General features: G+C 38.3%; 1 protein-coding gene across 1 annotated transcript in view; it reads left to right on the top strand.

Moving 5' to 3' along the window:
- Nucleotides 1-16,815, top strand: part of CLVS2 (clavesin 2) — a 123,790-nt gene that overhangs the window by 21,565 nt on the left and 85,410 nt on the right. The window contains exon 2 of the mRNA XM_006878983.1: nt 4,773-4,947. Within this exon, the coding sequence (XP_006879045.1) occupies nt 4,773-4,947 (175 nt within the window). The remainder of the gene's footprint in view (nt 1-4,772; nt 4,948-16,815) is intronic.

Below are 16,815 nucleotides of genomic sequence, written 5' to 3'. Positions count from 1 at the left end.
GGCACATAACAACAACAACAACACTGTTGAGTCTCACCACTGGACCAATTGGCAGCATCAGGATGGATGGTGAAGAGATTGAGATTGTACACAACTTTAGTCTGCTTGGCTCCACAGTCAATACTCTTGGCACCAGCAACCAGGAAATTAAAAGATGTATTGCGATGGGAAAGTCTGTGGTTAGGGACCTCTCTAAAGTAACTCAAGAGCAACGATGTGTCTCTGGAGACTAAGGTGCATCTGGTACAGGCCATGGTCTTTGCAATCGCTTGTTATGCATCAGAGATCTGGACAATGACCAGGGAGGATAGAAGGAGAATTGATGCTTTTCAGCTTTGGTGTTCGAGAAGAGTGCTGAGGGTGCCATGGACTGCGAAGTAAACAAACAGATTCATCCTGGAGAGGGTTAAACTGGGCGGTTCCTTGGAGGCAAGGATTCTGAGGCTTCGAATGACATACTTTGGTCATGTTGTAAAGAGGGACTGGTCCTTGGAGAGGGACATCATGCTTGGGAGCGTGGAGAGCAGGCGCAGGAGGGGAAGGACCTCTAGGAGATGGATTGATTTAGTGACTGGGACAATTGGAATGAGTGTGTCGGGGACAGATTGGCACAGGACAGAGCAGAGTTTAGAGCTGTTGTACATAGGGTTCCTATGAGTCGCAAACAACTCGACAGTACACAACAACAACAACAACAACTGATAAGGAATTGTGAAATCAACCAAAGGGAAGTGGTTTGAATCCACCAGCTGCTCTATAGAAATCTCTCCTCATGTCATTTACAGCCTCTGAAAAATCTCTTGAAAGTGAGCTATGAGTTAGTTCTGACTCAATGGTAATGAGCAGTAATAATTAGATGTGTAAATGTTTGTGTGCATTTTTACTATTGATGTTTAATTAATAATTTTTACCACTGACACTCTGAAAGGGAATCTAGTGTCATCTTCTGTCCTTTCTTCAGTTTTATTCCCCACATTTCATTATCATGATTGAATAAGTCTATATCTGAAATATCTCTCAAGATTGGCTCTGTCTTTGTTCTTATTGCCACTACATTAATTGAGACCTCGTGTCTTAGTCGCAAGGTATTGTGCTGCCAACACAGCGGTGGGTAGTTCTAACCACCTAGTTGCTCCACTAGAGAAAGGTGTGTAGTCCCCTCCCTTGTGATTTGTTGCCTCTGAAAATCTGCTGGAGAGTCAGCTATGAGTCAGTTCCGACTCGATGATACATAACAACACAGTCTACTTAGGAGCTCTGGTGGTGTAGTCTGTAGGGAGCTTTGATGATAACTCAAATATGGTGCTTCTCTGGAGGTTCAAATCTACCAGCTGCTCCCCTTGTGGGAATTACAGCCTCTAAAAAGGTGCTATAAGTTGACTCTGATTCAAAGGCAATGAGAGAGAGGACACATCTGCCTCCAGTGTCTTTATCCTTTAATCTCATTTAATTGAAAGAAGTCCTATTTCTTGAGTTTCTGTAATCTCTTAGGTTGTTGTTATGTGCAGTTGAATCGTTTGCAACTCATAGGGACCCTATGTACAACAGCCCTATACCCTTCTCTATCCTGTGCCAATCGCATTGACTCTGACACACCCATCCCGATGACCCCAGTCACTGAATCAATCCACCTCATAGAGGGTCTTCCCCTCCTGCACTGTCCCTCCACCCTATGAAGCATGATGTCCCTCTCCAAGGACCAGTCTCTCCTTACAACATGTCCAAAGTATGTCAGACGAAGCCCCAGAATCCTTGCCTCCAAGGAGTAGCCTGGTTTAACCCTCTCTAGGATGAATCTGTTTGTTTTCTTGGCAGTCCAGGGTAAATTCAATACTCTTCTCCAACACCACAGCTGAAAGGCATTCTATCCTCCCTAGTCATTGTCGAACTCTCTGATGCATAACAAGTGATTGCAAGGACCATGGCCTGTATCAGGTGCACCTTAGTCTCCAGAGAGACACAGTTGCTCTTGAGTACTTTAGAGAGGTCCCTAACAGCAGACTTTCCCAACGCAATACATTTTTTGATTTCCTGGCTGCTGGTGCCAAGAGTGTTGACCGTGGAGCCAAGCAAACCGAAGCTGTGAACAATCACAATCTCTTCGCCATCCATCCTGATGCTACCAATGGGTCCAGTGGTGAGAATCTTTGTCTTCTTGACATTGAGTCTCAGTCCATACTGAAGGCTGCAGTTCTTGACCCTCTGCAGTAAGTGCATGAGGTCCTCTTCCTCAGTTTCAGCAAGCAGGATTGTGTTATCTGCATAAAGCAGATTGTTAATAGATCTTCCACCAATCCTAACGTCACGCTTCTCCTCATAGAGCCCAGCCTCTCGGATAATCTGCTCTGCATACAGGTTGAAAAGGTATGGAAATAGGACACAGTCCTGGCGTACACCCTTCCCTATTTTGAACCATGCAGTGTTACCCTGCTCTGTTCTGACGACTGCCTCTTGGTCCAAGTATAGGTTTCGCATTAGCACGATTAAATGTTCTGGGATTCCCATTCTTCTCAGAGTCAGTCACAGCTTGTTATGATCCACGCATTTGCCTTTGCATAATCAGTGAAACACTGATAGACATTCTTCTGGTATTCCCTGCTTTCAGCTAAGATCCATCTAGCACCAGCTATAATATCCCTAGTACCACAACCCCTTCTAAACCCAGCCTGGACTTCTGGCAGTTCTCTGCTGATGTGCTCTTCCAGTCTTTTTTGGATAATCTTCAGTAGAATCTTGCTTGCATGTGAAATCAATCTATGGTTTCCACACTCTGTTGGGTCAACTTTCTTTGGAATGGGAACAAATATAGATCTCTTCCAGTCAGTTGGCCAAGTGGTTGTTCTCCAGATTTCTTGGCACAACTTGGTGAGCACATCCAGGGCAGCATCTGGTAGCTAAAATATGTCAATTGGTATACCATCCAATTGGTATACCTTCCTAGGGCCTTATTTTTTGCTATTTCCTTCAAAGCAGCCTGGACTTCTTCCTTCATCACCATAGGCTCTTGCTCAAAGTTATTTCATTAAATTCTTCTGTATCTGCCAATTCCTTTCAATACAATGACTCAGTATACTCCTTCCATTTTCTTTTAATGCCTCCCGGATAATTTAATATTCTGCCTAAAGCATCCTTGATTATAGCAACTCGAGGTTTAAATTTGTTCTTCAGTTCCTGAGCTCAAGAAATGCTGAACGAGTTCGGCCCTTTTGATTTTCCGACTCAAGCTCCTTGCACATTTCATTGCAATATTTTGCTTTGTCATTCAGTGCTGCTTTTTTTAATCTCCTGTTCAGCTCTTTAGTGTCTTGAATTCTTCCTTGTCCTTTGGCTTCTCTGCGCTCCAGTGCGATCTTCAGAATTTCTTCTGACATCCATTTTGGTCTTTTATTCCTCTTCTGTCTTTGTAGTGAACGCTTGCACTCTTGCTGGATGATACATTTGACATCCTCCCACAACTCATCTGGCCTTCTCTCATTAGTGTTCAAGGCCTCAAACCTGTTCCTGAGATGATTCTGAAATTCAGGTGGGATGAAATCAAAGTCATATCTTGGCTCCTGTGGATTCGGTTTCATTTTCCTCAACTTCAGCTTGAACTTGCATGAGTAGTTGGTGGTCTGTTCCACAATCAGCTCTGGGCCTAGTTTTCACAGGTGATATTGAGCTTCTCCAGCAGTTTTTTCCACAGATGTAATCGATCTGACTCCTATGCATACCATCAGGTGAAATCCATGTGTATAACCTGTATTTATGTTTCTTATAAAATGTATTCGCTATGAATAAGTCATTGATTGTTCAAAATTCAATCATTCTCTCTCCAGCTTCATTTCTGTCACCAAGCCCATGTTTTCCAACTCCTGGTTCTTCTTCTCTGTTCCCAAATTTTCCGTTCCAGTCACCCATTATTATCAATGCGTCTTGATTGCATGTTCGATCGATCTCTAACTGTAAAAGTTGGTAGAAATAATCTATTTCTTCTTCTTTGGCTCAGGTTGCTGGTGCATATATCTGAATGATAGTGGTATTCACTGGGGTACTATGGTAAAATGCAAGACAGATAGGACGTCAGAACCTAGTCCTTAATTTTGATGACTCATGTCTTGTAGGCACATTTCCATATGTTTTCCATGTATATGTATGTATCTTCCTTTCTTTTGATTTGACCATCTTTCATTCATTTTTAAAATTAATCATACCATTAAATTCAGATTTGCTGACATAACGTCTTTAATTATCATTCTCAAATTTTCAAGTGTGAAGATAAAAAATGTCAGTATTGTTGCGATTATTGTGGAGATATTTAAAAATACCATACTGATGCTCTTGAGTGGTTGAAGTTCAATTTTAGAAAATATAGGGAAGCCTGAAAGTAAATTGTTGTTGTTGTTAAGTGCCGTCGATTCGCAGGCGACTCATAGTGACCCTATGAAGGAGAGTCCTTGACGCTTGGGTGCCTTTCATCCTCTCTCCAAGTGCATAGGGTTTCCGGAGGCAATCTATTATGGAAGTGGATGCCATTCTTCCTTCCACGAAAGTAAATTAGTGATTATAAAATATGCAACCAGCTTGTATTTTCAAAATAATTCTAGTTTGGTAGGATACCTATTGAACTGTGAAGTGTCCTAAGGGAAATCTCGTAAAAGAGAATTTGATGACAAAATAGTCTTTAGTTTCCGGAAATATTTTCAAGGGAATTTTTAGCATGCTAAATGCTTTCTATATTTTCCACAGTGGCGGTTGTCAGATTTAATGCAGTACTTTTCTGTTGCCCATAGGTACACACTGGTGGATATTTTGCGTGCCATCTTGCTTTCTTTAGAAGCCATGATTGAAGATCCTGAGCTTCAAGTGAATGGATTCGTTTTGATCATAGACTGGAGTAACTTCACCTTCAAGCAGGCCTCTAAACTTACACCAAGCATGCTTCGATTAGCTATTGAAGGCCTCCAGGTAAAGGTTTATAAACTACTCACTGGGTTTATATTCCAACATGTCTTATAGAGTAGTTTAACTTCTCTTGTCTCATCTTACTTGAAAAAATACAACAACCTAAAAAATTTTCAAACATAAACATTACAACATTCACTAATTGAATGCAAATGTTATAGCAGAAAAGTTGAAGAATGTAGATCTTTGAATAGTTAGGTGGGTGTATGTGGTGTTTGACACAAATACAAGGGATGAGCAGATGTTTATCTTGATAATCAGAAGAAGCAACATCTTTTGGATTTTCATTACTAGCCAATTTAAAGTTTGATTCTTGCTAATTTTTATTTACTGTTTAATGCTTTTTCATTAATTAGCCAAATATCTGATTACTTATTCCATTTAACAGGCAATTTGGGATATAATGAGTAGTGTTTCTATGTTGCTTGAAAAACAATTGGAAAGTTATTATATATGTTTGGTTTTATATATGTCATTATATGATTATATATTATATATATATAATTATAAATATTTGTCATTATATATGACAAATTCAATATGTCATTGAATTTTATTTTTAATTTAAATGGAGTTTATGTTGGGGTTTTTTTGAGGGGGGCAGATTCAGTCATATGTTATTTGTAAATCTTCCAGTGACTTCTTTAACTAATTTGGAATTATAAAATAGAAGAGTTATTATTTATAGGCATTTATGAGTTTGCTATTGTTATTTTCTTTTTAGTTTAAACAATTTCTTTCTTTTGCTCTAGTTCGTTTCACTTTGTATATAAATTGACAAAAATGGATTCTAAGCATTTAAGAAAGAATCTTTCTTGAGTTATGCTATCCAATATTTGTTTCTTATATTTTCAAGATGTATTTAAAAAGGTTGAGTGTCAGTAGCTAATTTTTCTACCTTTAGATAAATTATTTTCAAAAATAACTTATTTTCAAATTGCTAGTTATGTTTCTGTTATTCATTGCACTAAAATATTAGACATTTGAAAAACAGTGGGAGAAGTGGAATAAGTCAGTTTTCCAGATCCTTGCTCCACAGTAATTTGTGAGTATGCTTTTAGACATCTAAATTGATAGGTAAAAGAGGTTACTTATACAGGTCACAGGACGCCTTAACTAAGCTCTGGAATGGATATGTTGTATGCCATTGAGTCAGACCGACCCATAGCTGATCCTCCCGCAGGTTTTGAGAGACAGCTAATCTCATAGGGGGAGATTGCCCGTCTTTCTCCTGTGCAGCAGCTCGTGGATTCAAACTGTGCGCCTCTGGAATTGCAGCACAGTTTTTCCCACGAGGCCACTGGAGCTATAGCATACAGACTTTTCCCCCTCTGGGTAGAATTTTTTATTTTTCTTCCCTGAAAGTGACTTCTTGATTTGTTCTTGGTGTCAGGCTTACACTTGTTATAGCTTTATCAGCACCTTTTTAACCCCACAGAGACAGTTGGTAAAGCCTGAAAGAAAACCCAAGACTTGTTTAGAGATGCAGAATCTGGATTAATCCTACCCAATTGCCAGGGATATGTAAAGAATTTTTTAGTTTTCAATTTAATTGGCTATCATCAACCATGTTACTTAATGCAGAATGATAATCTCACCTATAATAAATGTTATCCGTACTTCACTTATGTTTTTCATTTGATCTGGGGATAGGCTAAGTCTTTAGTTGTACGAAAGACTCACGCTGTTGTGAGTTTCTGCCGATTAAATTCTGCCTCCTGGGCCCACGTATGTGCAGAGTAGAACTATTCTGTAGGGTTTCCAAGGCCTGGGCCTTTTGGACAAAGATTTTCAGATGTCTTCTTTTTCTTAAAGTTTTTTTATTATTATTGATTTTAATGAAAATTTACAGAGACTTTGGATTTCCATTCATTCATTGTTGCACTTTCACCCCTGCCTACCCCTCCCTGCCCAGTACAGTCTCCTCTTTGAAAAGTACAAGAAAAAAAAACTTTCATTGTTTTACAATCCCTCCTCCCAAGTCCACTCCACTATGCAGCCTTCATTCTGGACTCCTGTCATGACAATAATAACTAATCACATATCCCTTTTAAACAGTTTTCTTTTTTATCTGTTTCCATGCAGTATACATTATTGAAGCCATCTTTCTCAGTCTCCCCCCAACCCCGAGGTCAGTCCTGTTTTACAACAGTGGCACCATGCAGTATTTGCCCTTTTGTGACTGAGATACTTCACTCAGCATAATGTCCTCCAGAGTCACCCATTTTGAATAATATTGCATGAGTTCCTTGTTTTTCAATGCAGCGTAGTATTCCATTGTGTGAATATACCACAGCTTCTCTATCCATTTGTTTGTTGATGGGTACTTAGGTTGTTTCCAACTCCTTGCTATTGTGAACAAAGCTGCGATAAACATGGGTGTGCATATATCTGTTTGGGTGTCAGTTATAGTTTCTTTGGGGTATATTCCCAGTAGTGGAATTGCTAGGTCAAATGCTGTCTCTGTTTGCAACTTTTTGAGAAAGCACCACACCACCTTCCACCATTTTACACTTCCACCAATAGTGAATAAGGGTTCCAGTTTCTCCACAACCTTGGCAGCATTTGCTGCTTGCTGTTCTGTTCAGTTTTGCTCAGATGTGTCTTCTGAAGTGCCTCTGGGTGGGTGCTAGCCACCAACCTTTCAGCTGGTTTACAAGACTTTAACCATCTGTGCACCCAGAGGATCCTGCATGAATGAGATGAAGGAATACAGAAGCCATATTATGCTCTAAATTATTTTAAAGACTGCTTCAAGGATAGATTGTGTGGTATTTACCAGCTTATACATTTTATGGACATTTAATAAACAGATGATAAGTAATTTCAAGGAAACAAATGGACATCGTGGATGTTTTTAACAGTTTCCCCATTAGCCATGGTCATGTTCAGGACAATTTCTTTAAGTGCTGTTAGCGTAGCACAAGCTTTAGTCAGGTGAAACCTCTGTGCTTGTGCCCAGAGAGGAAGATGTCCTTCTACCCCAACATATATGGGACTTGTATTAGTCCCATATATGTGGAATTGCTCTGACTTTTCTCCCTAGAAATGTCTCAGTGCCCTTTGTTTTTTTCCCAGGACATACTGAGCAAGCACAGTTGATTCCTTTTATTTGCCAATTGTAAAGCAACTTAAAATAAGTGAGCATTTTCTAGACATAATTTTGACATGTTATTTTTTCAAGCTCATTTTCCTCCAGTTCAAACGGATTTCTTACTCTCTCTATATATTTGACTATCTACTCTATGTCTATGTGAGTTTAAAACCTTTGGTTGTTTTGAACAAAAATATAAAATACACAAAAATGACTCAATTTATGACTTTGGTTTATGGTGTTGGAGAGGGACACTGAGTATCTCATGGATAGCCAGAAAAATAGACAAGTGTGTCTTGGAGTTAGTTCAACAACCAGGAGGCTTTTAACGGCAGGCATGGTGAAGCTTCACCTCACAAATTTGAGTATGTTGTCGAAAGCAGACGTTATACTTGGAAAGATGGAGGGTCAAAGAGAGAGAAGACGACCTCCAGCCAGATGGATTGACACAGTGACTAAAACGATGGGCTGGATCATATCAGAGAGGTGAGGATGGTGCAGGATAGAGCAAATGTGAGGTCTGTTGTTCATGGAGAGGGTCACTGTGAGGCATGGGTTACTTGATGACATCTAACAACAACAACTTGTTTCATTGTATGATTTTACATGTCATCTTCTTTTCAAGTAACATCTTCTCACCAATCTTATAAAGTCTCTGTTCTTCTTTGTATATGCTGTCTGAGGTCTGGTACTGTACATAGTACACGTAGTACACATAGGGAGTCAGTTCTAGTTGGTGCAAATCCACCAGCAGCAACTCCAATGCTATTTACAGCTTTAAAATCTAGTGGAAGGTCGACTATAAGCTGATTCTGACTCATGGCAAAAAGTTCTTAACAAATTATGGTACATTGCTATATATTTCATTTGGCAAATAATAGAAGAGACTTTTCCACACCATAAGATATTGGAAAAGTTATTCACAATTTTATGTTGCTGAACACACTGACAGAGCCTTAACAATAAATGCCTTCTAATTAATGCAGAGAAATGAAGAGATAAGGATATTTTAATAATTCAATGCCAAATTATATCAGGTTAAAATGTGCTATATTTATTGTATCAAGTTAAATTGTTTAAAAAAAAAGTTAAAGAATACTGTCAGTTACTGTGATGCCACAAAGACTTTATTGACAAGTGTTATGACTGGATGTGACTTTATTTTTAAAAGTCATCATTGTTCTTCATCTTGAAGTGGCCCCCCGCCCCTTTTCTTGGTGACAAGAGTATTTCTTGTGATCTAGTTAGAGATAGCACCTTATAGTTTGAATAAAGAATCATAGATTATTGTTATGGTTTCTACACTTGTTTTCAGAATCAAGTCAATTAAAGGACAGTATGAGAGGGTGGGAATATGATGAACTTTGGAGGCTACCAGAGCTAGATTTGAATGACAATGCTGCCTTATATACATCCTTGAGTAAGTTACTGAGCCTATTTTAAGCATAGAATAGTCACTTGTAAAACTATCATCATAACGCTAATGGTAAAGTATGATACTAGGAATGATACTTTTTTTTTTACTTAGCAGGTGGCCTCATTGGTTAAAGTTATTGCTGCGACTCGGCATATATTTCAAGTATATATTTTTCTAGATCTGTGCTGCATTTGTTACAATTGAGTGTCTACCTAGACTGTGAAGAATGAAAGGGGATTGATACTGGAAATCTAACTGACATCACATTTTGCTTATGGTGTATCACTCATTGTTGTTGAGTCAGAACTGACTCATAGTCAATCTTTTAGTGGATTTTGAGAGGCAGTAGATTGTATCGGAGGAGACTGCCCATCTTTCTCCCTAGGATCTGCTAATGAATTTGAATCACTTGACTTTGTATTAGCACCACTTTTCTCCATCCATTTCATGTCTATTTTTGTTAAATGACATTTGTTTTGTTGATATTTTTATTTTGGATGCAAATAAAATATGGTTTCATATTTGAAACTAAATAAAGAAATTTCATCCAGTGAAATTTATGATTGTACCTTTTGAAAGGAGCTTCAGGCACAGCTGAAAAGTCATAATAAAGGTGTCCTGGATCAGGAAGCTGGAATATACTAAGTGTATGAAGAAAGGAAGGGAATTTCAGGCAAGAGAGTGCTGGGCAAACACTCTGAATAAACACACAGCACTAAGAACTGAAAATACTTGTTGAATTTTTTATAGTACAACTAGAATGAGAAAAGAATTGAGGCAAATGGCCAGAGATGAGTCTGGAAAGCTTGCCTGAAACCTGGATGTATGAGTTGGAAGGTGGGATGCTGTGTGGTTTGGCCTGAACTCTTCAAACATGGGGTGTTTGAGACAAGAATGTGAGTTAAACACTCCTCAACACCTCTGGTGGCCTAGTGGCAAGAGTCTGCACTGCAATCCCAAAGGCATGAGGTTTGAGGCCTCCAGCCGCTCTGTGGGAGAAGGAAGGACAGTCTCCTCCCATGTGATTAACTGCCTCTGAAAACCTATCAGAGGGTCAGCTATGGGTAGGCTCCATCCCTATGGTACACAACAATAACTACATTGAAGAGATCTCATGGTTAGGGGATAAAAATGCACACTGACCCAGAGAGGGAGGAATTTGATCCAGAGCACGCTTATTTGCTCTTGAAGTAACGTATCCATCTGATTTTATGGACAGAAAATGAAACTTCAGGGAAATTATGATGTTTACTAATTTCCTCAGGTGGCATCAATTCTCGGATCCAAGTTATCTTGACCGTAGAGAGTGATTCTTCCCTGAATCGTGTTCCATTTGTCTCCAGAGCTGTTCGCTGCAAGAAATAGGTGCACTTGGCTGAGAGTAACTTCCTTCACTCACTTCAAACTCCTCACATTTTTACGCAGGCAAAATTTACTCACTGAGATAGATTATGCAATGTTAAGAATGTTGAAGCTGCAAATAGTGGACTTGTGCCCTTGCCGCTTTTTCCTCCCCAGGCCATTTTCTTTCTTTTTTTTTTCTTAATGAGCTACTCCTTGACTGACCGATAATCTCTCTAATGGTTGGGTTGTGGTTGTTATGTGCCATCAATTTGGAACAGACTCATAGCTGACCCCCCAGTGGGTTTTCAGAGGCAAGAAATCACATGGGAGGAGACTGCCCATCCTCCTGTAGAGCAGTTCCTGGATTCAAAGCACATGCCTTTGAGATTGTAGTGTAACTTCTTACCACTAGGCCATCTAATTATAGCTAAAGAAAACTTTGTTTATTCAGCCACAGATATAAGCCATTTGTTTTATTAGTTCAAGGTAAGTCTGTATGTTTTTGTGGAAAGAGGGTATTCAGCTTTCCTTTGAAAGAAAATACAAAGAGAAAATGGTCTTGCTACTTAAAAGACATTAATTGATTAGTGTAGTCATAGAAACAGGAAGCAGCTCAGAAAATCAATGCAAGAGTAAGTGAATGTGACTCTCAGACTTGAAGATATCTGCCTGGGAAACCAATTAACACATGAAATGTTTGGAAATACCTGTAACAGCTTAGACTCAGTTTGCATTTATAGTAAAATTATGTGCTTTTAATTTTACGTTTACTTTCACTCAATTTTTATTTTGTTTTCTTGTAAGACATTTCTGTCCTTAAAATTTACTAACAATGAGAGATTTTTTTGTGAATTTCTCAAATTCTCCTAATTTTACCTGTGTCATCTGTTGCCTTTTGGATATGTTTGTCCATGGTTCTTGATTTGTGTCCTGATAGATTCCTATGCTTTTTACTTTCTTTGTTTCACAGGAGCACCCCCAACTCCATCTGCTGAAAGTACATAATGTAGTCCAAGCATGGTTTGCTGGCAAAAGGAGTTTGATTGTAACAAGGAATTGAAGAGCTCTTTAAATTGTTACACAAGGCTTAGATGCTGGGCCATCTCAAATTGCCAAAAACAGTGCCAGATGTTGTAAAAGCCCTTAATAAATAGGACTTGTGAAATAAAAAAGAATAATTGATTCACAGTGCTAAATGCAGGCCCTTTCTTTAGACTCAAGGGTCCAGTGTTACCAGCGAGCACCAATCTGCTGGCCCCGTGATCTCTGCTCATTCATGTGGAAGGCAGAAAGTGCTTCCTCTACACATGCTGGCTCTCACTGTTTGGAGGCCCAGTTTTAACGAGGGAATCTTGCCAAAAACAGGAACATGCTAATGACTTGGAACATCACTGTCCAAGGGGAGCAGGAAAGGTATTCCATTTTCTGGGTTGTTGTTAGTTGTCGTCAAGTCCTAGCTTATTCATTTCTCCATATCCTGCCAGCTTTGAGGTTGAACCGTGAGAGGGAATATAAAAAAGGAACTTAGTGAAATATTGAATAAATTAAATATTTACAATAAAACAAAAGATGATTGGGCTTTGCAACAGTATTCTTTATAGTAGTTCCCAAACTTACCAGTGGTTTTCAGGCTTCTAATTTTTTGGACAACAGCAGAAACCTCTTGCATACAAGCCACCTAGTAAACTTAAGGCAGCGTTATGGTGCATTGATTCTAGGGGGCAGAAACAAGCCTGCCGTTTTGAGAATGAACGTACAGTCTCATGAACTGTACTCATTCAGATAGCCTGGAGGTGGGAATGTTATTTCCACATTGTATATGCACAGGCAGAACCATATTGAGAAACAGTAACAAGGGCAGTGTGTAAAAAAAGTGACATTTTCCTCATCACATGCATAACTGCCTGAGCTAAATGTGCTGCTTATCAGTTATTATTTCACCTAAAACAAAGTATGTGAAAACCCTAATGCTGCTTTATTTCATGGTGAGAAAATATTATGGCTTGACTGACAGGCTTAGTTACCTGTAGTAAGAGACTATAACTCTTTTTATAAAAGATGACAATAGGCTTGTAAAAGTTATATATAATATTGAGTTTAATATGTAGGCTGAGGATTAGAAAACCTTTGATATAGACTAGATGAACCTTTGATATAGGTTAGACAGACACATGCATATCTAATATTTTTCTTTCAAAGTGTTATTCATTTAAAAAGTGTTATTCATCTCCTATTATACAAACTAAACTTGTTAAAATATCTGCTTGTAGGAAGTAGGTGTCATCTTCAGTAAAAATGAAGAGGTGAAGGCCTTGGCATTTCTCAATATACATATTCACTGAATGAAAGAGTTTAATTATCAATACAATTCACTATCTCCACCCTTTTTTACCCACTGCAAAAATTGACTAGTTATAATTTTCCTTCAAATTGGCAAATAGTTGATGCAATAAGGGATAGAAGCAATATAACACATTTTTTTTATCTGAGTCATTGAGATGATGATGAATGGATAGAACTAATTATCTATAATGAAAAGCTGAACAGACCGTATGAGCTATCCTGCATTTCATTTTATTGGCTATGTTTAGACAAGTCCTTAACTTACAAAGACAAGGGGTGAGTAAGTGAGATTCTCTTTAATTCTTTTTTAGTAGTGAGCAAAAATGCATCTTGGTAAATATTTCTTTCCCAAAAGAATCACCCATTTTTCACTCTCTTCAACTGAAAACTGCAAAATATGAATGTCCATTTACCTTTTAGACACGTTAGGACCCAAAAGACATAACGTTTTTATATAGATGTTAAAATTGACATGTTTGTCTTTCAAATGTCTAATTTTTTCTTCATAATTGAAGCCATATGAACATTTAATTAAAATTCTAGAGATCTCTTGAAATTTAAGGTGTTTTGTTGTTTTCTTGTATTTTATAGTCCTGCATCCTTATATTCATTATTGCTCATATCCTTACAGTCTTTTTGTTGTTTTTCTGTATTTTAAAGTATTAATGGATATGAATAGTATTATTTAATTATGGTATTACTTAAAGTATTAATGGGTATCGCTCATGTCCTTATAGTGCTGTCTGTTATTTTCCTGTATTTTAAAGTCCTAGAAACATAAATGCTAGAATTTTTATCTTCATCAATGTGTATTGCCTATCCTTATAGTCCTTAAAGAGTGCTCAGGATGTTCAGAACCTCTTTCATTCATTATATGTCTTCTCCAGGGCTATTTTTAATGGACTTAGTTTTCTTTAATAGGGAGCTCTGGTGGTGGTGTAGCCTGTAGGGTATAGCACTGCTAAGCCAAATGTGGCACTTCCCTGACAGTTCAAAATCACCAACAACATCTCAGAAGAAAAATGGCTTTGGGATTTAACGTTCATAAGAGACAAACTGGGATCAAGTTTAGATGTCTAGTCCAAGATATAAAGAGACTGCCAAATACAACTGGAAATGCACAGTCTGAAAAGGATAAAATTGATGCATGGGACCTTCTAAAGATTAAATCCCTGTGTGCGCGTCAAAACTTTTTCAAACAGAGTGAAAAGAAAACCTACAGACTGAGAACAAACATTTGGTAATACCATCTCAGACGAGTCTTAAGCGAAAGTTTACAGAATACTCCTGGGCCTCTACAAGAAAAAGACCGATAACCCAATTACAAAATGGGCAAAAGACATGGCAAGAATTTTCACAGAGGAAGATATTCGAATGACAAACAGACACATGAAGAAATGCTCCAAATCACTGGCAATAAGAGAGATGCAAATCAAAACCACAATAAGGTACCATCTCACTCCATTAACAGTAACAAAGTTTAACAAGGCAGCAAGTAATAAATGTTGGAGAGGATGTGGTGAAAAAGGAACTCATACATTCTTGGTGGAATTGTAAAATGGTGCAACCATTCTGGAAGGCAAGTTTGGTGCTTCCTCAAAAAGCTGAACATAGAAATTCCATATGACCTAGCTATTACACTATTTGGAATATACCCTGAGAATATGAGAACTGAGGCACAAACTGAGATTTGTACACCAGTCTTCATAACAGCATTATTCACCATCACAAGAACATGGAAACAGCCCATGTGTCTTTCCTAACACCTTCAGTTTAACAATAATGTTATTGTAGTTAGGTGCCATCAAGTACGACTCTAGTGACCCTATGAACAAAAGATCTGAACTCAGTCCTGTCCTGCATCTTCCTCACACTTCCTGACATAGAATAGCCCATTGCAGCAGTAGTCACCATGTCAGTCCACTTGGTTGAGGGTCTTTGTTTCCTTCACCGACCCTCCAACTCTTTCCAATATCATGTCCCTCTCCAAGGAATAACATCTCCTAGAAAAGTATGAGAGACAAAAGTAATTGAGCCTTGTAAAGCCTTTAGGTTATAGTCAGGATAGTGTTACAGATTGTATGATATTCCCTGAAAATATATGTTATAAATTCTAACTCTTATGCCTGTGGATAGGAGCCTTAGGAGTTGAATACTAGACTGCTTACTCAAAAAGGTCAATTGTTTGAATCCACTAGCTCATCATTGAGAGAAAGACAAGACTGTCTGCTTCTGTAAGAATTACAGCCTTGGACACAGTTCTGCCCCATCCTACAGGGTCTCTATGAGTCAGAAGCAAATCAATGATATTGAGTCTTTGAAATTATTTGTTTACTTACGTATGGTTGTGATCTCATTTGAAAATGTTTCCTAATTATATAACTAGGCAGTATTGATATTGAGTATGTTTGAAGTAAATTTCTTTTGAGACATAAAAGAGTAGCTTAAATAAGTATGGAAGGCAGATTCTCTGTTACGTGAAGATCATTAAGGAGCAGAAGAATAGACACCAAAGAGATAAGGACCTTACCCCAGGGCTGTCAGAAAGAGGAAACTTTCCTATAGAGCTAGCATCCTGATTTAGCACTTTTGTAAACTTTGATAAATGTCGATAGTTGTAGAGGGTCTGAGGCCTTTTGTTCGTATAGTCACTATGAGTCATGCTCGACTCGAAGGCAATCAGCAACAACAGTCTCCTAAACTATGAGGGTGTTCTAGTGGCTTATTGGTAAGAGAGTGCACTGCAATCACAGAGGCAAGTGGTTCGAATCCACCAGCTGCTCCCTGGGAGCAAGATGAACATTCTCCTCTCATGTGATTGAAAACCTATTGAAGGTTCCACTATGGGTCAGTCAATTCTGACTTGATGGAACACAACAATAACAACACGTCTTCTAAAGTGTTAAGATATGAGTTTTTGTTTACCGAAGTCACTCACTTGTGGTATCTGTTTTAGTGGCACTAGATAAGCAGACAGCTATTGTTTTACCTTCAAAATCTCCTAAATTTGGCATATTAATCTTCAAAGATAAGAACTGACTATATTTTGGTAAAATATACACTAACTTAAAAGTCCTAGAAAAGAATACTAGCTGATGAAATACTCAAATGTTTCACTTCACACAAAATTTTGTTGCATTACTTTTAGAGGAGAGGATTATAATGATGCTTTAAGTTGTGAAATCTACACCATACTGTGAACATTTTCCCAAGTACTTTTTTAAAAAAAGCTAGAATTTTATTTTTCACTCTGTAATATGGAAATGTACGTGATAAATTCAGTAGAATTTTAATCAGTACAGAAGATTATATTGAAATTAAAGTTACATCATTATTACCTTATTGTTGTTGTTATGTGCCATAACATATAGCTTGCGACTCATAGCAACCCTATGTACAAGAGCCCTAAATACCATTCTCCTGTGCCAACCTCGCCATCTCAGATACACTCATTCCCACCACTCCACTCACAAAATCGATCCATCTCATTGAGGGTCGTCTTCTCTTGCGCCATCCCTCCACTCTCCCAAACATGATGTCCCTGTCCAAGGACCAATCCCTCCTTGCAACATGCCCAAAGTATGTCAGATAAAGCTTCAGAATCCTTGACTCCAAGGAGCATTCTGGCTTCACCCTCTCCAGGACAAACCTGTTTGTTCTCCTAGCAGTCCAT

The sequence above is a fragment of the Elephantulus edwardii genome, unplaced genomic scaffold, assembly GCF_000299155.1.
Source record: "Elephantulus edwardii isolate Elephantulus edwardi_28Jun2011 unplaced genomic scaffold, EleEdw1.0 scaffold00002, whole genome shotgun sequence".
Lineage (NCBI taxonomy): Eukaryota > Metazoa > Chordata > Mammalia > Macroscelidea > Macroscelididae > Elephantulus > Elephantulus edwardii.
Note: the sequence above shows the minus strand (reverse complement) of the source record. Positions and strands in the feature narration are given on the sequence as shown.